A 23,084-nucleotide genomic window follows, 5' to 3' on the forward strand; every position below is an offset into this window, starting at 1 on the left:
ACCTTTACCCTGCTAAATTTCTAAAATGGACTGGTCCATCATTCTATTTGGGCAATACCATTTATCATTTGAGGGGGTTTTCACTGAAAATTTACTGACTGAACAGTGCAGACCATGATCAGACTGCATGCATGTGCAGGCTGATCTTGGTCTGCACTGGTTGCAAAGGCAGAATCACTTGCTGCCAACAGGCTAAAGGTTAAATATTGAACAAGTTGCACTATTCTGCATTGTGTACTAATCTTGAAAATGTTACACAAGCAACCAGGGGCTTTAACTCTTACACAGTTAACCTTTAGGAAGGTTCATTAGTATTTTACTATTAATTGAAGTTTATAACTGAATTGCAAAGCAAATGTTGTTCAATTTATATTACAAAAATAACTTTTATAGATATTTTGTATAATTTCATTAAAAAAATATAGAGTACAGAAATACTTGTAGAAGCAAGTATATCGGGTAGATTTTCAAAGTACATAATGTAATAATATTTCAAAGAAATTACATTTTTCCAAGTATGTTCAGACTCTTAAGAAAAAAATTAAGTTCTAGAAATATAAAGTTTGGAAAGTCTACATGAACAATCAAAGGCAAACAAAGCTTGATGCAAAAACATTAAGGCCGATGTCTACTAACGGCATGTGAAATAATATACTAAAACATTAATTTTTTGTGTTCATGTTTTTCTACAATATTTTATCAAAATAACAGCAGTTTCGTGTCAGTCAAGCGGACTGTATTTATTAAGGGTCTTCTAGATTGGTTCTGAAATAAGCAAGCTCAGATATCTGAGAAGATAGTACACAACTTTCAGTCAACAGTTCACAACACCAGGCAAAAGCACTGAGTTTTACAGATTCCATTAGTTTTAAATTTCAGGGCTGAATGTAAAACTGATGTAACTCCTTCTTTATTTAAAAAGAGTTCTAAGGTTCTGGGTTCTAAGCAAAGCTTACTCTGTATGAAAAGAATGTACTAATTGTTTACCCACAGCTTATTATCAACACAAGATAGTATCAGTTGCAAGCAGTTTCATTTTGATAAACTTTGTTACACTTTGGGTTATTTACTGTTAACTTTTCTTATAAGGAACACTATAAAAACTTTATGAAAGTTTTTCTTAATTAATGGGAAAGGCAGTGTTGTTCTTATGTTTATGTTAATTCCATCTAGGATTTCTTAAACTATGAAAGAATTTTCAAAATCGGCTGAAAAATGAGAAATTTATGAGCATTTAAATATTTTATCAATATGGTGACCATTTTGTTTCCATGGCAACAAGAAAACCCAACAAAATGGTGGATTTATTAAATTTCTAGATACATATTTGAACTGTATTAACTTATTTCTGTAAAATAATTGCTCTACTTTTTCCAGCTACAACGAAAGAAATTACAAAGTTTTACATCTTACACCCAAGAAACATCTGAAATTAATCTATTTAAAAGGTTATTTGCTAAAATGAGAATTCAGAAGTGTGTAAATGACATCACAAACACATTAAAATGGCTGCCTCCATGATCAGCCATTTTCTTAAATTTCAGACGCCATATCTTTTTCAATAGTGGTTTGATTTTAAAAACTCTTTCAGTGTTATGAAAGGCTCAAGGATGGCTGTCATGTGAAATTAACTTATTGGCCTCAAGTTAAGAATACATTAGTCTGGCTCTATGCACTGGAGAAAAATAATGACATAAAACACTACTTGAGCATCTAGACTGAAGCCTCCCTCTGTGTAACTCAGACAGGCAGTGTTTTCTGCTATGTTCTCAACAGTGAATATAAAAGTTTCATCATTTAATGGTTTTGTTTGTTTTAAGCGAGGTTATATTGTAACAATGTTTTTAACTTTCCTTCCATCCTAAAAGATTTTGCATTGATTTAGTTTTATACTGTACACTGTAATTTTCGCAAAGGCTTTCATAACAATTTCATGGTTAGCAGCATTATATGTGGTGTTAAAATTTGCAACATGTGTGTGTTTTGTGTTTAAAGACATAATCCAAATTTTAACTTAAATCATTGCCAATATTACCGAGTTTACAGCAGTAATTTCTATTGTTTTATGTTTAGTTTTAACCGCATGTGTGTTGATGTTGTTGCATGAATTATTGTTTTCAGTTTTCTGATGATCCCAATCCTGTGGATGACCCCATTCCTTACATTGCACCTGGTGCCAGTCATACCCCACCCACTTCTGATTCATTTGATTTTCTTGGTCAAGAGATGGCCGACCTTCAGCAACTTTTAGTTTCCATGGTAACAGGTAATGCAAATCCTTTAGCAGTTAATTATTTTATCCAATTATATTTTCTCTCTTTTCATTTTAACAATTTTAGTTTAACAAGTTATAAACCTATATATTATTTTATTGTTATTTTGTTCTTCTTTGAATGTAATGGGTCAGTTAACTTCCTTTCTAAACTTTTCTTGAACTTTTGTATGAACCTTTTTAGCTCACCTGAGCACGAAGTGCTCAAAGGTGAGCTTTTGTGATCGCCCTTTGTCCGTCGTCCGTCCGTCGTCAACAATTTGACTGTTAACACTCTAGAGGTCACAATTTTGGCCCAATCTTTATGAAACTTGGTCAGAATGTTACCCTCAAAAAAATCTTGGATGAGTTCAGTATTGGGTCATCTGGGGTCAAAAACTAGGTCACCAGGTCAAAACAAAGGAAAAGCTTGTTAACACTGTAGAGGCCACAATTTTGGCCCAATCTTAATGAAACTTGGTCAGAATGTTACTCAAAAAAATCTTGGACGAGTTCGATATTGGGTCATCTAGGGTCAGAAACTAGATCACCAGGTCAAATCAAAGGAAAAGCTTGTTAACACTCTGGAGGTCACAATTTTGGCCCGATCTTAATGAAACTTGGTCAGAATGTTCTCCTTAATAAAATCTTGGACGAGTTCGATATTGTTTCATACGGGATCAAAAACTAGGTCACCAGGTCAAATCAAAGGAAAAGCTTGTTAACACTGTAGAGGCCACATTTATGACTTTATCTTCATGAATCTTAGTCAGAATGTAAATCTTGATGGTCTCAAGGTCCAATTTGAATCTGGGTCATGAAGGATCAAAAGCTAGGTCACCAGGTCAAATCAAAGGAAAAGCTTGTTAACACTGTAGAGGCCACATTTATGACCATATTTTAATGAAACCTGGTCAGAATGTTGATCATGATGATCTTTAGGTCAAGTTCAAATCTGGGTCATGGGGGTCAAAAACTAGGTCACCCGGTCAAATCAAAGGAAAAACTTGTTAACACTGTAGGGGCCACATTTATGACCATATCTTAATGAAACTTGGTCAGAATGTTGATCTTGACGATCTTTAGGTCAAGTTCAAATATGGGTCAGATGGGATCAAAAACTAGGTCGCTAGGTCAAATCAAAGGAAAAGCTTGTTAACACTCTAGAGGCCATAGTTATGACTATATCTTCATGAAACTTAGTCAGAATGTTAATCTTGATGATCTTTAGGTAAAGTTCGAATCTGGGTCATGTGGGGTCAAAAACTAGATCACCGGGTCAAATCAAAGGAAAAGCTGGTTAACACTTTAGAGACCACGTTTATGACCATATCTTAATGAAACTTGGTCAGAATGTTAATCTTGATGATCTTTAGGTCAATAGGTCAGGTGAGTGATACAGGGCCTTCATGGCCCTCTTGTCTTATAGTATAGTATATCACAATACCCAGATTTGACTTTCCCGTTTATGAAGATGTTTAAGTACATATAAACTGAAAATAGCAGACTCGTATTTGAATTACCAGACTGTGTGTCTGTAACACATGATGGTTTTGGGGGGAAGAAGGGGCACTAAGAGTTTTCCTTGTCTGTCTGTCTGCCCGTCTGAATTTGTTTTACATATCCCAAAAAGTATTTGACCTAGAGTCATCAAACCTAACAGGATTGTCATTCAGTAGTGAATTTGTGCGCCCAGTGTTTTAATTGGGATCTCACACAGCCAGACCAGCATTATGGACCTTGACTTAGTCAAAAGTATGCATAAAAGGGCATGAAAGTTTGTGTCATATGTGTCATACAGGTGTTAACTTGTTATCTTGAACTCACTTATCTTGAAATTCCAGCTGTCTTGAATATACAAGTGAACGAAATAGCATTTTAAGTTAAATTTCGGTTATCTCAAAGTAAAACTGCCAAATTCTTTGGCATTCAAGATGGTCAGTTTCAGCTGTATTTAACCAAGGGTCATGAAATGTGATAGGAATAATTTACTCAGCATATATGAAGTTGTGCACCTGGAAATTTGCTTGGGATTTTTGTCTGTCAGACCAGAGTTATGGCCCTTTACTAAGTGAAAAATATATTTATAAGTGCTTAAAAGTATATCTAAAAAAATATTCCCCAAGAGCCGTAAAACCATGAACAGTGACAGGAGTTGGGAGCACCTGTGTCCTATGGACACACAACTAGTTTCAACATAGTTACCAGTATATAATAGACTATATAATTATGCATTGCGTTGTAACAAAGCGGAAGCAATAATAGCAAGTTTGTGTGGATTAATTGTTGACTTCCACATAATTTTCAGTTCTTTGTAGAAATATTTATAGGTATAATACTAATATAATTACAAGTTACAAAATTTTTTAACAATTTTAATAAAAATTCAATTAAAGTAAACTGGGAATAAAGGTAAACTAATGTTAAACAATAACACTGTTCTGCTGTTTCTGCCCTTATAATGTATTCTTTGTGACATCTGTAGATCTTAATTTGTGACATGTGGATCTTAATTAGTGACATGCAGAACTCAATTTATGACAAATTGGATCTTAATTTGTGACATGTGGATTTTAATTTTTGACACATGAAATTTAATTCTAATAAAGCAACACTTGATTCAAAACATTGTATTATGCTGTTTGATGTTTTCTCTCTGAAAGTTTTTTTTTTCAAGAATATTTCTATATTATTCATAAAAAAATGTCTGTCTTTTGTCACAGAGAATATATTACTGAAGAAAACTGGGAAATTAATATATAGAAACTTTGACATGCTTCGGCCTTCATGAAAAAAATGTTTGGCTTTTATGGTATTTCCAAAAAAAGTCCATCAAGACTTTGTTGTTGAGACTGAATATCAGAAATTCAGTAAGAATAACGTTCCTGACTGGAATAAAATTTATCAGTTTAGATATCTTAGAAATCTGTAAGCTAAAGATGTCCCAGTTTTATAGGTTAGGGCTTGGCATGTGTGCATTTATATATCAGAATCTTGTGTTTTATTTTCCCCATTTTATACAGCTTTCTCCTATTTTACTTATATACTTAACATATTGTAAATAGGAATATTGGCAGCCTTGTGTTATTTACAAAAGTGTTTTTAAGCTTTTTCTCTTTAATACATTGAAAAGAGCTACTTGTTGTTAACTATAGATTTGATTACACTAAAATAGCTGTAGGTTTGTCAGCTATAGATTTGGTCATCTAATGTAAGCTATAGGTTTGGTCATCTAATGTTAAAACATAGGGTTAGCTATAGGTTTGGTCACCTAATGTTTGCTATAGGTTTGGTCATCTAGTATTAAACCATAGCATTAGATATAGGTTTGATCACCTAATGTTAGCTATAGATTTGAACATAGTGTTAAACCATAGGGCCTGCTATAGGTTTGGTCACCTAATGTTAGCTATAGATTTGGTCACCTAATGTTAGCTATAGATTTGGTCACATATTGTTAAACCATAGGGTTAGCTGTAAGTTTGGTCATTTAAAATGTTAGCTGTAAATTTTGTCACCTAATGCTGGCTTTAGGTTTGGTTACCTAATGTAAACTAAAAGGTAAGCAATAGGTTTAGTCACCTGATGTTAGCTATAGATTTGGTTACATAGTGTTAAACCAAAGGGTTAGCTTAATGTTAACTAAAAGGTAAGCTATAGATTTGGTCACCTAATGTTAGCTGTAGATTTGGTCACCAAATGTTAGCTATAGGTTTGGTCATTTGACTTAGATTAAATTTGTGGAACATACCTTGTAAGAAGACAGGGTATGTAAATGCAAATATGGTAATACTTGCCTGTCTGATATTCCTACATACAATCAGTTTTTACCAGTTTGTTGAGCTTGTATTGTTGTTACTACATTAAAATTTGATAACATCTTTTCAATATAATGCATTTATATGATAATTAGATACTAGCTGTATGTGCATGAAGCATTGCATAATATAAAATATGTATGATATTACATTAAATACATGCATAATCTTGCATCTAGGAAAATAGATATTATCATAGAAATAAAATGTAATAGAAAATCCTTCATCTGTTGCACATCAAATTGACAAAAATCTGATAAAATGTAATAATCTCTCAGTGAAAGATGGCGACATACTTTAGGATATTTTTGACATAGTTTATGATTGGTTTTATTTATTCAACCAATATGGAGTGACAAAAATTGAATGTGTCAGAATTGAAAAGGACTTGAAGAATGAAACAAGCATCATTTATTTGAAGAAAAAGAAATTTGAATCAACATCTTTCACAGATAAAAGACTGAATTAAGTTAATAGTTCCATTTACCTAAATTCAGTCAATAAAATTAATGACTTAAGAAATTCATTTTCCTGAAATTAAAGTGATCATGTTTAAGATCAAGTGATATACTAGTACATGTTAGATATCTCACACATGATAATACATATTATTCCATAGTGTGCCTTTTACTTAATGTAGAAAGCTGCCAAATATTTTTTTTTTACCAATTCTAGACAAGTTAGTGGCCTATGTTATCACTTAAAGTTTGTTTATTAATAAGAGATTTTTTTTTTTATATCATTTACAAATTTTCTTTATGATGCTAGGTAACCACCCCTCTGGTCTCCTAGTTCAGCTTTCAGGAATTAATAATCTTGTTACTTAATTGATTTTTTGAACCAGCAGGTTCAGTCAAAACAAATGACAAATGTGATATTTGCCAAAATCTAAGCTTGCTTTACAAGAAATAGCCTTGATGTGTCTTAACCCTTTTTCAAAACCCCACATTTCTGAAGCAGTTGTCATTTTCAGCCAGCATTAAGTGTGAAAGAATGTAACAATGAAAAGCAGAGTTTCTAGCTTTTGTGAACACACTGTTAATTAATTGGAATCACTATTGTAAAGTGTATATTATTCAAAGCATTTCCCTCAGTGACTTTAGATTTTGCATGAACTTAGAATATGCTATACAATGTATTGTGAACATTAAAAGTGAATGTACATATATATAGCATGGATGCAAATGACGAGGACATTCTATCGAGATTAACTGCTTCTGTATTGTTGTATATTATAGGGTTTTCAAACTCTTCAGATAAAATATTGTTAAGCATAAAATAGTGAAACATTTCTTTGCTTTATGAGCGAAAAAAGAAATACATTTATTTTTACAATTAAAATACCTTTATTGTAATTACAGTGTTAGTTTATGATTGAATGAATGTATTATTTTTCATTGAAAATAGTTTTAAAAATGTTTACATGAATGTGTATATTTCAAAAATGTACATTTATCATATAATTCCTTGATCTTTTTTCAGTTCCTTCAAATTCGCCTGGAGTGAGCAGTGAAATTCAGTCATCAGCTGCACCATCATTGTCAACATCAACATCATCAGCAACAACTTCTGTGTCCTTTGTTGAAGGGACACAGTTGACATCATCTCTAACATCACAATTTACACCATTGGTGACATCACAAGTCATGTCATCATCTATATTTCAAGAATCTTCCATTTCATCACAAGGAATTTCTTCAACATCACCAATTTCATCATCGTTGGCCTCACAAGGAACTTCATTGACAGCATCTATGACATTTCAAAGGACATCTATAGGTTCTCCTGTGACTTCAGAAGTAAGTCCTGTAACATCACAAAAGATACTAAATTCATCAATGACATCATCACAGAACAAACCTGTTTCACAAACATCAAAATTGCCAGTAAGATTATCAACAGTATCAGTGACATCTGCTTCATCATCAGCTGTAGCATCGTTACCACAAGCAACAGGAATACCTGTTGGAGATGTAAATTTTGGAAGGCGATCATTAGATACTGAACATCTATCTGATATAAAAGCATCGTTATCATCTGCTGATGCTGGAAGACGATCTTTGGATAGCGCGAAGTTTAGTGACGTTATGACAGCTTCTACTGTATCTACAAAAATCCCAGTTGTAAAAGATACACCGTCTTCTCCAATACACAGGTAGGAAATTAGTATTTACTCTCTAGCATTCTAGCAAGTAAATAAAGGACCTTCATGACAGAATGGTTATGGTCACTGACTTCAAATTACTTGCCCCTCACCAGTGTTGGTTTCAAAACCTCGCTTGGTTTGTAGAATTTTTCTGTGAGGAAGGCATCCAGCTGGCTTACAGAAGGTCAGTGGTTCTAGACGGGTGCCTGCCCATGCCTGAAGAACTATCTGGAGTGGCACCAGGTGTCTTTGACTTCCATCAAAAGCTGGAAAGTTGCTTTAGTAGACTTTAGTAATGTCCAATTGACATCAAACCAAACTAAGAAAAAGAACAAAAGATAATAGCAATTACTTTATAGCTGAGGATTAAAAACAGGGTAGGGATTGATAGTTATACATTTGAAATTAATGGAAACAGTTCTTAAAAGCTTAAATGAAGTATGAACATATGTTTCTTTTGACATTTAAGCATATTTGATATTTCATTGAACAGATATGCTGCCACAGGGAATGTTGATGCTTTACGTAAACTCATTGTGGATTTGGAAGCAGATGTTAATTTACCTATGAAGGACGGAACAACACCAGCTCATTGTGCTGCCGAGAATGGACAAGAAGGTATGAAAGGAGAGTAACTAGATGAGAACAGACCAGGGTTATAACTAGTATTCTTATAACACACAGGTTGGAAAAAGCCAATATGGTACGATATGCCAACTACAGTGTCTTAGATCAAAGTTTATTGGTATTCTCAGTTTTCTGTGTTTTATTGGTTTCCAAGACTATTAGTCCCCTACCGGTGGAACATTGGAGGGGACTGTAAGAATGTCCTCTGTCCGTCCGTCTGTCTGTCCGTCCATCCATCCACAAATCTGGATCCTTCAATTATTCAAAAAAGTATTCAAGCTAGGTTCATAAAACTTGGTATGTGAATAGAGGGCAATATGTAGATTATGCACGTACATGACATGACTTACGCTTATAGGTCAAAGGTCAAGATCACTATTGAAGGTCTAGTAAAATTTGTTTTTGCTCCATAACTTAAATATGCATTGATGGATTATCTTAGTGCTACACAGAAATGTTCCCCATGATGAGACAATGTGTCAACACATATCTGTGCTTGTATGTCAAAGGTCAAGGTCACTATTGAAAGTTTTACACTGGTAGGGGACTTCTGTATTGCCACTGCAATACTCAGTCACTTGTTTTGTTAGAAGTGTCTTTTGCTGCTAAAAGTTACAGGGAGGAACTTCTGCAGTACATGACATAACTATTACATTGTTTTTTAATTTCAGAATGTTTGTCTCTGTTGATCAAGCGTGGTTGCCATGTGAACAGTTTGAGGGATGACCAACAAACACCTGTACACTGTGCCGCTGCACAAGGTCATATTGGGTAAGCTTTAACTGCTTTTAAAGAAAACTTGTAGGTAGTATTGGCAAATATACATATAAGTCAATTTGGGCATGTCAGCCAGAAAAGATTTGTATGAAAACTAATGTAAGGAGAAAGCTGATAAACTGAAAAACATTATTGTGGGGTAGACCAATAGTTTCAATACTGAAATTGGACTGCGTATATATCTGCTGATTTGGGAATAAAAAGAAAAGAAAAAAACATTCAGTGGACCTTCCAAGTTCAACTTAAAACTTAAAACATTTTGTACAGCCCTGATCTTGAATCAGTTTATGTTGCTGCTAGAAACCTGCAATGGATCAGAATCTTTCATTTGGGATTGGATTTGCAGAAGGTATGATTATATCTGTGAAATTGTATTAAGATTGAAGGTATGAGCTATTGACGTTGGAGCTGGATGTGGACCCTAGCCTGTTGTACTATTGTTGCAGAGACCTTCATTGACAATTGATTCAGGCTGCTGACTTCTAATCACTTGCCACCCTCTGTGGTTCGATCCCGCAGTCTTCTTGTGAGGAAGCCATCCAGTTGATTTGTTGAAGGTCAACTGTTCTACCCAGGTGCTCACATCAGATAATGAAGTAATCGTAGTATGGGCACATAGAGTCTTCCTCCACCACAAAAATCCAGAAAGTTGCCATATGACCTAAATTATGCCAGTGTGATTCAAACCAAACAAACAGACAAATACATACTACTGCTGTTACAACAAACATAAACAATTACACAAATAATACCACTGTATATGAATTGTACGTACATATTTAAAAGCTGACCAGTTTGATCCTTTTTCCAGTTGTTTACGTTTGTTACTGACAAATGGAGGAAACCCAAACCTTGCTGATCATTCAGGTTGGAGCCCACTACACTGGGCGGCTTCAAACGGACATCTTGAATGTTGCAGACGTCTGCTGTCACATGGTGCAAAAAGGTTATGCTGTACAAATGTAAGGCTTTATGTTGGCCCTTTGTATTTATATAATTGACAGAAGTTTATGAACACTTGAACTGAAACATGTTTCTCTCATTTGTTTAAACTGATATCTCTTATTCTTTCAGTCTTTTAACTTTTAACACTTTATAATGTGAGTTTTACTTACTGAAATTCACTTGTTTTGATAAAAAATATGTTTGTATGTTTTATTAGATCTGAAAGTGTGGCATCAATCTATGCTGTTGACAGTTAATGGATGACTTAAAAAAAACTTTAGAAATAGAGGATACTGTTTTTTCCACCTTAATCTTTACCCTGCTTAATTTCTAAAATGGATTGGACCGTCATTCAATTTGGGCAGTACCACTTATCAGAGGGGTATTCATTGAAAATTTATTTATTGAATAGCAAACAGTGAAGACTATCAGCCTGCAGGGGTGTGCAGGCTAATCTTGGTCTGCACTGGTTGCAAAGGCAGAACCACTTGCCACCAGCAGGCTTGAGGTTAAAAGACTTTTGATCAAGTGTTGTGATATTCTTGTTGTATATTTCAGACATTTTGGACACCATTTCACCTGGCTGTACATTCTAGTTTTCCTCATATACTCGAACTTTTACTGACCTTTGAGGTAGAGAAGTTTGAAATTCTTGCCGAGGTCAAACAGTCCTTGTTCAACATTGTGGATAAAGATGGAGGCTCCCTGGGTCATCTTGCTGCCAGTAAAGAATCTCATGTAAATTTATTTTGCACTAACTTTATTAAGTTATTATGTCTCCCACCACACAATGGTGAGGGAGACATATTGATTTACTCCTGTGTGTGTGTGCGTGTGTGTCTGTCTGTCACTCTGTCACAAAGCTTGTCCGCACTCTAAGTCAAACATTTCATATCCGATCTTTACCAAACTTGAACAAAATTTGTTTGCCAATAAGTCCACGGCCAAGTTCGATATCTTGCCAAATCGGCCCAGGCACTTAGGAATTATGGCCCTTGAAACTTGTTTTTGATAATCAGAGTCTGATAAGTCTGATAAGGCAGTTAAGTATTCAGATGATCAGGCAGTTGTGGGAGACATGCGCTTTTCTCAAAAGCATCTCTAGTTTTTGTTAGAAATACGTGTATGAATTCATAAGGCCTTTTATCAAAGGTAAAAGGTCAAATTGTTTACTCGAATAAAGAAAGCATGGGCATAACAGAATGTCTGCATTTAGTTTTTAAAGGTCAAGATGACACTGACCTTTAGAAAGGAAAAAAAGAATATTTTCCTATCAGTATGTTATTAATTGCACAAATCATTTTAGTGTGGTTATACTACTAGTAAGGAAGGCTGTTTTACTTTCCCGGGCATTGCCTTCAGTGTTAGCATATTTTTTTTTACATCGCTCGCATTTTCTTTACTCTTAAAATGATAATATCTTGGGGAAACATTTTCGAATAGTTGAGCATGCTGTCCTAGCCCTTATTATGTCTCCCACCACACAGTGGTGTGGGAGACATATTGATTTACTCCAGTCTGTGTGTGTGTCTGTCACAAAGCTTGTCCGCACTCTAAGTCGAACATTTCTCATCCGATTTTCACCAAACTTGAACAAAATGTGTTTGACCATAAGACCTCGGCCAAGTTCGATAACTAGCCAAATTGGTCCAGGCGTCTTGGAGTTATGGCCCTTGAATTACCAAAAATCGGCCTTTTTACTCATGTCCGCACTCTTAATCAAACATTTCTCATCCGATCTTCACCAAACTTGAACAAAATGTGTTTGACCATGAGACCTCAGCCAAGATTGATAACTAGCCAAATCGGTCCAGGCATTTTAGAGTAACGGCCCTTGAATTACCGAAAAATCGGCCTTTTTACTCTTGTCCGCACTCTAAGTCGAACATTTCTCATCCGATCTTCACCAAACTTGAACAAATGTGTTTGACCATGAGACCTTAGCCAAGTTCGATAACTAGCCAAATCGGTCCAGGCATTTTAGAGTTATGACCCTTGAATTACCGAAAAAATCCGTCGTCTGTTTACTCTTGTCCGCTCTCTAAGTCGAACATTTCTCATCCGATCTTCACCAAACTTGAACAAAATGTGTTTGGCCATAAGACCTTACCCAAGTTCGATAACTAGCCAAATCCGCCCAGGCACTTTTGATTTATGGCCCTGAATTACTGATTGGATCCACTCATCCAGACCATCTAATTGGATCCACTCGTCTAAAACATCTAGAGAAACTAACATTTTTCATAGGGGCAGTTGTGGGAGACATGCGCTTTTCTCAAAAGCATCTCTAGTTTATAAATTACTTCAGAATGTATTGAGATATATATGGCTCTATTTTATTTGCCTAACTGTATGAATTTTTCAGGAATGCCTAACTGTGATACTTACACATTGTGATATTGATACAGATCGGAGGGACAAGTGGGGCAGGACTATATTAGATGTTAGTTCTCCCAGCTGTAGGTCCATTCTCTTGCCATATGGTAAGTGTGGGATTACTCTATGAATAGCATTAATAAGTCATTGGCTCAGATATCAAGTCTGCTGCTTGATTCTTATACCATTTAATAGTTTATTGTTGTGCCAACAAAATGTTTCATTTTCCAGGTATTTGTCTCGTGTAATGTCAGATATATTGGTGAGGGATTATTTTCACAAATTTAGTGATTTTGATTAGGTATTTTCATTTTTAAAAAAAATCCATGCTGAAAGATCAGATTTGATTTACTTTTAAAAAGGAAAAAATTATGGACTATGCAAAATTAAACTAACTAGATAGATTCTAAATTTTGCAAATTTTTTGGTCACACAGAAATACCTGATATGCAGGTAAAACACAGTTGTTTTCATATATCCTGAAATAAGTTTCTAATGCAGGGATGATTGCTTACATTTCAAAGTAGATTGCGCAAAATACATAGACTGTAGATTTTTTTGTGTGCAAAGGTTGCAGTTACAGAAAAAATAACACTTACATTATCTTTGCATGCTTGTGTCGATTTATGTATACTTTTAAAGGAGATAATAAAAGAAGACAGAAGTTCTAGTGACAACTTGTGTCAAAAATATGGCTTATTGGTAACTTTTTGGTTGATATGACAATTTATTAGACATTTTAGTTTTCTCTGTTCACACTTCACTCTTGATTTCTGTGTTAAGTTACGTGCTTCACTGGTATGAAATCTGCAATCACTGCATGTTAGTGATAACTGACTGCATATTATTGAAAAAAAAAAAGCAGTTAAGTTCAACAGTAGAACAAAACCATGACCAGAATAGCTGTAGGATCTTAGCCATCCCCTTAAACTAAGCAAAGGCCAAATACTTACTGTCTTTCAGTAAACAAAGGAAGGTTAAAGAATGTTCGAGTTGAACTGCGATGTACTGGACCGCTGTACGCCCAACAAGAACCTTTTGTAGTCGGAAATATCAACATTTTACCAAAAATGATGTGGAATGATGTGGATTTAATTCTTGCCAACTGTGTAGAAACCTACCTCGATCAAATTGATCATGGACTTAGAACAAAGAAAATCAGCCGCCTTGACCCAGAAAATAATGGGGATGACAATAATTTTACTCTAGAACTGAATGCAGATAGTATATGTGGATATACTCTAGGTAAGTAGTCATAGTGATGTGTCAAACACATATTAGGTGGAATCTCAAAGAAATGTTGGATTGATATAAACTCATTAAAAGTTATCAGCCACTTTCGTCCTATCAAAAGCTTGGGTTAGAGCCGTTCCAATCTTGGACTTAACGCAGTCTTCATGCATGTATGTATTGAGTTGATCTTGAATCCTTACCCTTCTCAGTTGTGGGTTCAAACCTCACTTTGTTTAGATTTCTTTCATCTTAAGAAGGCAGGTGGCTCTCTCCAGGTGCTACCTATGCTTAAAATAATTCCTCAGGAACAACTTCTGTCTTCCTTCATATTTAATGTGAAAATCATCATGTGAGTCTAATTTTGTCTTGCTTTAAACCCAGCAAAACAAACCTAGCACTTTCCTCTCACAAAATTTCTGAACTTTGCTTGTTTTATTAGCTCACCAGAGCACAAAGTGCTCATGGTGATTTATTGTGATTGCTCACTGTCCGGCATCCATATGTCCGTTGTGGTCTGTCTGTCTGTCCGTCCACACTTTTCTTCAAACAGCCTCACCTCTGAAACCATTGGGTGGAATTTGATGAAACTTGGCCTGGGTGTTTCTTGCGTGGTCCTCTTTTAAAGTTGTTCAAACTGTCTCTGCTTGGCTGCACATAGGGGCCACCAGAGCAAGAAATAGAATTATGTCTCCCCCAGGAGACATATTGTTTTTGCCCTGTCCGTCCGTACGTACGTACGTCACACTTCATTTCCGAGCAATAACTGGAGAACCATTTCACCTAGAACCTTCAAACTTCATAGGCTTGTAGGGCTGCTAGAGTAGACGACCCCTATTGTTTTTTGGGTCACTCCGTCAAAGGTCAAGGTCACAGGGGCCTGAACATTGAAAACCATTTCCGATCAATAACTAGAGAACCACTTGACCCAGAATGTTGAAACTTCATAGGATGATTGGTCATGAAGAGTAGATGACCCCTATTGATTTTGGGGTCACTCCGTCAAAGGTCAAGGTCACAGGGGCCTGAACATTGAAAACCATTTCCGATCAATAACTAGAGAACCACTTGACCCAGAATGTTGAAACTTCATAGGATGATTGATCATGAAGAGTAGATGACCCCTATTGATTTTGGGGTCACTCCGTCAAAGGTCAAGGTCACAGAGGCCTGAACATTGAAAACCATTTCCGATCAATAACTAGAGAACCACTTGACCCAGAATGTTGAAACTTCATAGGATGATTGGTCATGAAGAGTAGATGACCCCTATTGATTTTGGGGTCACTCCGTCAAAGGTCAAGGTCACAGGGGCCTGAACATTGAAAACCATTTCCGATCAATAACTAGAGAACCACTTGACCCAGAATGTTGAAACTTCATAGGATGATTGTACATGCAAAGTAGATGACCCCTATTGATTTTGGGGTCACTCCATTAAAGGTCAAGGTCACAGGAGCCTGAACATTGAAAACCATTTCCGGTCAGTAACTTGAGAACCCCTTGACCCAGAATGTTGAAACTTAATAGGATGATTGGTCATGCAGAGTAGATGACCCCTATTGATTTTGGGGTCACTCTGTGAAAGGTCAAGGTCACAGGGGCCCGAACATTGAAAACCATTTCCGGTCAGTAACTTGAGAACCACTTGACCCAGAATGATGAAACTTCATAGGATGATTGGTCATGCAAAGTAGATGACCCCTAACGATTTTAGGGTCACTCTGTTAAAGGTCAAGACCACAGGGGCCTGAACATGGAAAACGATTTCCAATCAATAACTTGAGAACCACTTGACCCAGAATGTTGAAACTTCATAGGATGATTGAACATGCAGAGTAGATGACCCCTATTGATTTTGGGGTCACTCTGTTAAAGGTCAAGGTCACAGTGGCCTGTTCATGTATAATCATTTTTTGGAAATAACTTGAGAACCACTTTACCTACAATGTTGAAACTTAATAGGATGATTGGACATGCAGAGTAGATGACCCCTATTTATTTTGAGGTCACTTGATCAAAGGTCAAGGTCACAGGAGCCTGAACAGTGACTTGAGAACCACTAGGCCAAGAGTGTTGAAATTTAGCGGGATGACTGGACATGCCAAGTAGATGATCCCTATTGCAGCCAACCATCAGTGTCTCTTTGACTTTCACTCCTGACCCCTATTGACTTCTTGCCTATAGGACTTTGCATTGGGGGAGACATGCGCTTTTTTACAAAAGCATTTTCTAGTTTTTTTTTTAACAACATCTACTCTAACCGCTGGTCTGATTTCAAAATAATTTCACAAAAATGGTCCTTATGTAACCCTCTGCCAATGTTGTTCAGATTATTACAGTTCGTCAAAAAACATGACTGCTAGTGGGCATGGTCTCTTCCGTATATGTAAATAGTCGAAACTTTAAAAATCTTCTTGTATGAAACTGCAGGCCCCATTTTGAAATAATTTCACATAAATGGTTCTTATGTAACCCTCTGCCAAGATTGTTCAAATTGTTATGATTCGTCAAAAAACATGGCTGCCAGAGGGCGTGGTCTCTTCCCTGTATGTATACAGTAGAAACTTCTTGTATGAAACTGCTGGTCCGGTTTTGAAATAAATTCACACAACTGGTCCTTGTGTGACCCTCTACCAAGATTGTTTAAATTATTAAGATTTGTAAGAAAGCACGGCCACTAGGAGGGGCGTGGTTACTTTCCCTTTATGTATATAGCGAAAACTTAAAAATATTCATGTATGAAACTGCTGGCCCGATTTTGAAATAATTTCAAACAAATGGTCCTTGTGTGACCCTCTGCCAAGAGTGTTCATATTATTTTGTTTTGTCAAAAACATGGCCTCCAGGGGTTGTGGCCACTTTATCCCTGTGTTATATTAGAAACTTTCAAAATATTCTTGTCAGAGTCAGTAGGCCCAGTTTTAAAGTAATATTACACAAATGTTTCTGGGGTGACCCTTTATGAAGATTGTAGAAATTATTCTGTTTCATCAGAAAGCATTGCCACCAGGGGATGTGATCACTTTACCCCTTATTTTTGTAGTGGAAACTATAAAAATCATCATGTTTGATAATGCCCCAAACGACTTACCCCACCTCACCCCCCCCCACCCCCCCTCAAAAAAAAAAACCCAAAAAAAACCTTGAAAATACACATTGCCTGCCTGTATTAATTTAGTAGGTACTTTTAACTGTTCAAGCAAGCAACTAAACTCGATATAGGGCCGTCATGGCCCTCTTGTTTAGTAGTGTGTAGTACTGGTGCATAACTTTTACTGGTATGGACTTCAACGAATAGTTAAAACTTTTTATCTGTTCCAGGATCTCTAACATGGAATAGAGAGGGTCCATTCCCAAATGTATCTTTACAGCAGGTGGTTGGAGTTCTGGAAAACCCATCTATTCTCGTTAACTTGAAAGGTAAGTGACCTACATGGAAAAAATCTGTAAATTGGAAATTGGGAATATAAAAAGAAACATATTTTTTTTTGCATTGATTGATAACTGCGTGTCATGATTATTTATTGTTCTTACATGTAATATCATTTTTGCTCTCTGACATAAAATCTTTAAACACGTCTTGCTAAATTTCCTTTCATTTTCAGTATTACGTAAGAACTACTAGAATAACTAGCTATTTATTTATTGAAGAGCTTTGAATATCATTTTCTCAAACTCAAGTTCTCAATATTAGCTTCACTATGCGAAATTAGTTATCCTATTATCTGTAATTGTGCTTGTGGTCTAATTGGTTTTTGTTTGTAAGCAGGTATCCCAGTAACATTTTGTAGCAGTGACATATTAAACATAACATATTAAATTTTGTCCACTGTGATGATGTAACTCAGTTTTCCATGCCCCTTTTTTGACTTAACAATGTTTGGTTTAAGTTTTTTCGTGTAAGCTTGTTTGTCTGTAACCACTAGTGGAACTTTTCATACTTTTTCACTGTGATGAGCTGACATGTTGTACTCAAGTTCTATAACTCTGTTTTGCTCTGTCGCAAAGTTACACACCATTGTTAGCTTCGTTAGTAGCAGGCTTTTGAATATTTAACCCTTATCATGCTGGACACAATTGATTCCGCCTATGCGACCAGTGTAGATCATGATTTGCCTGCATATCCATGCATTCTGATCATGATCTTCACTGTTTGCCATTCAGTCAGTATTTTTTTGGTCAGCACCCCTTTTAACAGTTAATGGTACTGTCCAGACAAGTTCATTATAGAAATTTAGCCTGGTAAGGGTTAAGCTTTGCTGTCCTCATACTGCTCTTGTTTATATTGTATTATACTTATATTGTAACACTTTGATGTATTACTTACATTAAATGTATATATGCTATTTTTAGGTTCATCAAATGACCTTGACTCTCTGGCCTTTGACCTTCTACTTCCTGTATCTGCTATAAACAACTACACTAGACTGGTAAGATACACAACAATCTCCTACAAAACAAATATTTATTTATAATATTTACGGTAGTCAAGGAAAATACATAATGTACAAATATAAACTTGAGAATTTGAAGTAAGAAGGATGTCTGTCACTAAAGCAGCTACAATTCAATAAAATCATTGTATTTTGTTGATATAAAGTTATATGGTAACCGTGGATACTGCTATTTCAAGGGGACATGAATTTAAAGATGAAATTAGAAAGAATTTTAAATGTTCATTTGGATTTTACATTGTTGATTGACATAATCACAGTATCCAGGAAAACTAGTCCCTTAAAAATGTGAAATGATTGTACAGTATGCCACTGTTCTTGTCTAAAGTTATTACTGAAGTTAGGTTCATAGTGTTGTAATAATTTTTTCTGACTAGATTGCCAGCAGAGTTCATCTTGCCCCAGATAAATACTCTGCAGATTTATTTCAAGTTGCACACAATTGACATTTTGATATTAGAACAAAATTCCTGAAGAGACAATAATCAATAAATTCGAATGATACAGAAAGAGAATATATGGGTATTGCATTTAACTTGTTTGAAACTGGTTTTGCAAAGTTTACATTTTCTGAATAATGTGTGAAAACTCTGTTAAAGGATTTGCGTTTTTGCAAGAAAGTGAGTTTAAATGCAAATCTGGATTTCAGGGTGATGTTTCAATAACTATAGTTTCTGTGTTTTTTAACAATTACAGCTGGATCAGTATAAATGTGTTGTTTTCTATGGTCCAGAAGGGACAAGGAAAAAACAGCTTGTAAAAAGACTTGCCAGGCACATTGCTGTAAGTATTTGTTATCATTTGTTTAGATTTCTCCATAGAATTGGGGGGCCTCGGTGGCCATGTGGTTAAGGTTGCTGACTTTGAATAACTTGCCTTTCACTGATACAGGTTCGAGCCTCGTTCAGAGCTTTGAATTCTTCATGTTAGGAAGCCATCAAACTACCATATGGAAGGTCTGTGGTTATACCCAGATGCCCGGCCGTGATAAAATAATGCACACAAGGGCACCTGGGGCTTTCCTCCACCATGAGAAGCTGGAAAGTTGCTGTATGACCTGTAATTGTGTTTGTGTGATGTGAAACCCAACAAAAAAGGTTGAAAGTTCAGATCCCTTAATGGTATTTGTTCTTCCCCTCCATATTGGTATGAAGTTCAGGCAGATTGAACACTTTTGGAAAAGTGGTTGTAGTACATATTTATATATTAAGAAAAGGCACACTAAAAACAGTGATGAAGTCAGGAAAAGGTGAAACTTGAATGGATCATAATGCCATTATATGAAGAATGAACTTAAAATTTGTGTATAATGCTAAGTTTAGACTGATTCATTTTCTCCTTAATTTAATATTGGAAGGTAGTTAAACTTTCAGAATTTAATTGGATATTATAATTTAGGACAAGGAGTTTGTCCAGGGAGTAGAAGCCAGGTCCTCACAAGTTTATCTTCACAGAGATTTCAAACACAGGGATTTCCTTCATCTTCTCAGCTCAGAAGGTATGTTGTCTGATTTATTTGAAGTTGCTTTGCTTAAAATTTTACTTTGTATGAGGGGTCATTGGAAAAAAATTTTGTCTTGGCAGTTCTGTTGTCAATTTTATGTGAGCAGCTGAGATTGTGAAAAACACATGCGTTAATGGACAAAGTTTCAAACATAAACGTCCTTTGTAGATGTCTCGAGGGTGTCTGTGGCTGAGTGGTTAATGTCGCTGACTTAAAATCTCTTGCGCTCCCATCGATATGGTTTCAAATCTCACTTGGGACATAGAATTCTTCATGTGAGGAAGCCATCCAGCATGCTAACGGAAGGCCGGTGGTCCTACCCAGGTGCCTGCCTGCAGAGGCACTTGGGGTCTTATTCCACCATGAAAAGCTAGAAAGTCGCCATATGACCTATATTTGACGTTAAACCCAACAGAATGAACGAAAACAATACAAACTGCATATGTCTCATATTGTAGATTTTATAATAATTGCAATATGTTTATTTTTGCTCACATTTATGCATATCAGAAAGACTTGTGAAATAAAACTGATATGAAAACTACCTGATGTACAATAAATTCTGTTTGACAGGTTGTATACTACCAGTAGGTATAAACAGTGCTAGGGCATGTATATTGACATTGTTTCATCTGGAGAAGGTACATTTAGCAGAGATGCTGGGTAGTCTGTTAGAACATATAGAACATAGAGGATCTCAACATACCTTTACTGTTCGTGGTGAGTACAAATTTTTGACCTATATTTGACTTGCAAAGTTTTGCATGCAAATTGTTATCATTGTATTACACAATTCATAATTTTAATTTGTTATAAATTGTAACTGAGTAACAAAAGACTTGCCGACAGTATGAAAGTTACGGCCCTTGTTTGTCTGAAAATTTTTAATATTTCAGCACTCTGGCTTATGAACAGCTTTGCTTAAATATGTTGGGCTTAAACTTGATGATTTAAGACCTGTAGAAAAAACTAGATTTTAAACATGAAACAAATCATTTTGACTAACTTTAGTTGAGCAATGTTTAAAATACTGGTGATATGAATTTGAAAATAATTTTCGCTTTAGCACGTTTCCAGTCTTCCTTTTCCAGAAGAATATGTCTACATTGTAAGTGTTTTACAATGTTGTGTGAACTAGTTTTATTATTCCTACAGGTGCTGGAGATGCTAGGGATCTTTACTACTTCCCACAGAATTTCTATCTCATTGCCACGATGGATAAACCAAGGTATTTTTACTTAATTCCCACATAATCTTTTTTCGAAAGGTTGAACCAATGTCAGCATAACTCCTGGAAAAAGGGTTTTAAGTCATACATACCAGTCTCCCTTGATAGCACTTGTCCCATATTTCTGCTAAAATAAACTGAGCTTTATTGTATAGACAGTAAGTGACAATGATTTATGCATTTACCTTTCATAGATCCACTGGCCTTGACCTTGGATTGCAGCAAAGATTTCGCTGGGTTCATTTTCGTGTGAAAGTGGAACCAATAAAAAATTTACTAGGACGTCACTTGCTGCGTCGTCTGCTACACACTTACAGTGGAGAGCTGCCGTCTGCTGATGATAGTGTTTTCAAGGTCAGTATTTTATGTAAGTCTTTATGGAGGTAGGATAAAGATGATAATTGTGTGTAAAGGCACTTGCGGTTTACAAGACCGGGTTCCTAGCACGCTTTTTGGCTGACATGAGAAAAAAAAACAAATTTTAAAAATATTCTCATGTTTATACTAGTGGTAAAGATTTATAATCAAATAAAGCTGGGAGTTAGACATGATGGAAGAGATAAGTTATGTATTGTTGAGTAGTAAATATAGGATTACTTGCTGAATCTATTATTCTTTATTAACCATGATGGTATTTTATGATTGGTATGCAGATGTGGTTGTAATTTTTAAGTACTGGCCAAAATATGTAGTTTCTTAACCATTCTTACTGGTGATGTGCCAATGAAAACAAAACAGAATTGATATAGACAAAACTTTATGAAATTTCCAGGTAGTTGAATGGTTACTGTGTGTCTGGCAGAGATTAAATGATGGTGTGAGTAAACTAGGGCTTCCTGATGTTGTCTTTGGTCCAGATATGTTTATGCCATGCCCCATTGAATCACGGGATGCAAAAAATGTGCTAGAGTAAGTAGAGACTGTTTCCATGGTAACAGCTTGATATTGTGTTTTTTGCGTCCCTCTAAATCTTTCAGATTTTGTGGGCGAGGGGTGGTACTTACAGTTGCCATTGTCCGTCTGTCTGTTTGTCGATAGAAGGTTATGTCACTTGTATCTTAAAACATATTTGCCCTACGGTCATGAAACAGAGCGGTACAAGACTACGAAAACTCAAGGGTGCCATTTGGATACCTGGGTGAGGGGATATTCTGCGTGATGATTTGACACAAGACAGTGTCTGAAGTAATTAGACATTCACCACTGACTGATTTGGAAAAGTTGTCAGTTTTATATGGAGAACAAGCCAGTACTGCTGCAAAGAGCGAGAACATTGGTTAGGTTAACTTGCCTGCCTTATATAATTGAAATGTAGTATTAAACTCCATATAAAAAGAAGAGATGAGATTTTGAAATTGTTTCAAACAAAGAGTTTTCTGTTAAAATGTTGTTTCATGTATGTAATAGTTTAAAATTTTTGGAAAGTGGTAAATGTGATTCATCAGCTTACTGCTGTGGTTTCATACCTCATTCTGGGTGTGGAGGTGTACAGCTGGCTTACTGCTGTGGTTTCATACCTCATTCTGGGTGTGGAGGCTGTACAGCTGGCTTACTGAAGGACGGTGCATCTGCCAAAGTGCCTACCAGAGTTAGAAGTAATACCCTTAGATACTTCTGGGGTCTTCTTTCACCATTAAAGCTTGATGGTTGTCCTTTAGCCTTAATTTGATGTGACATAAAACCCTGCAAAACAGTATGTTGTTGCTGTCAAATTTTTATTGGTTG

The 23,084-nt window shown here is 35.8% G+C and overlaps 1 protein-coding gene across 1 annotated transcript in view; it reads left to right on the forward strand.

Annotated features, from left to right (window-relative positions):
- LOC123529892 (cortactin-binding protein 2-like) overlaps positions 1-23,084 on the forward strand; it is a 70,125-nt gene that overhangs the window by 38,098 nt on the left and 8,943 nt on the right. Inside the window, exons 6-21 of the mRNA XM_045310465.2 lie at positions 2,122-2,266; positions 7,552-8,224; positions 8,709-8,833; positions 9,514-9,613; positions 10,431-10,581; positions 11,123-11,302; positions 12,930-13,047; positions 13,904-14,185; positions 17,495-17,593; positions 18,527-18,603; positions 19,324-19,410; positions 20,026-20,125; positions 20,705-20,851; positions 21,287-21,359; positions 21,554-21,713; positions 22,132-22,268. Coding sequence (XP_045166400.2) covers positions 2,122-2,266; positions 7,552-8,224; positions 8,709-8,833; positions 9,514-9,613; positions 10,431-10,581; positions 11,123-11,302; positions 12,930-13,047; positions 13,904-14,185; positions 17,495-17,593; positions 18,527-18,603; positions 19,324-19,410; positions 20,026-20,125; positions 20,705-20,851; positions 21,287-21,359; positions 21,554-21,713; positions 22,132-22,268 — 2,654 coding nt within the window. The remainder of the gene's footprint in view (positions 1-2,121; positions 2,267-7,551; positions 8,225-8,708; positions 8,834-9,513; positions 9,614-10,430; positions 10,582-11,122; positions 11,303-12,929; positions 13,048-13,903; positions 14,186-17,494; positions 17,594-18,526; positions 18,604-19,323; positions 19,411-20,025; positions 20,126-20,704; positions 20,852-21,286; positions 21,360-21,553; positions 21,714-22,131; positions 22,269-23,084) is intronic.

The sequence above is a fragment of the Mercenaria mercenaria genome, chromosome 13, assembly GCF_021730395.1.
Source record: "Mercenaria mercenaria strain notata chromosome 13, MADL_Memer_1, whole genome shotgun sequence".
Taxonomy (NCBI): Eukaryota; Metazoa; Mollusca; class Bivalvia; order Venerida; family Veneridae; genus Mercenaria; species Mercenaria mercenaria.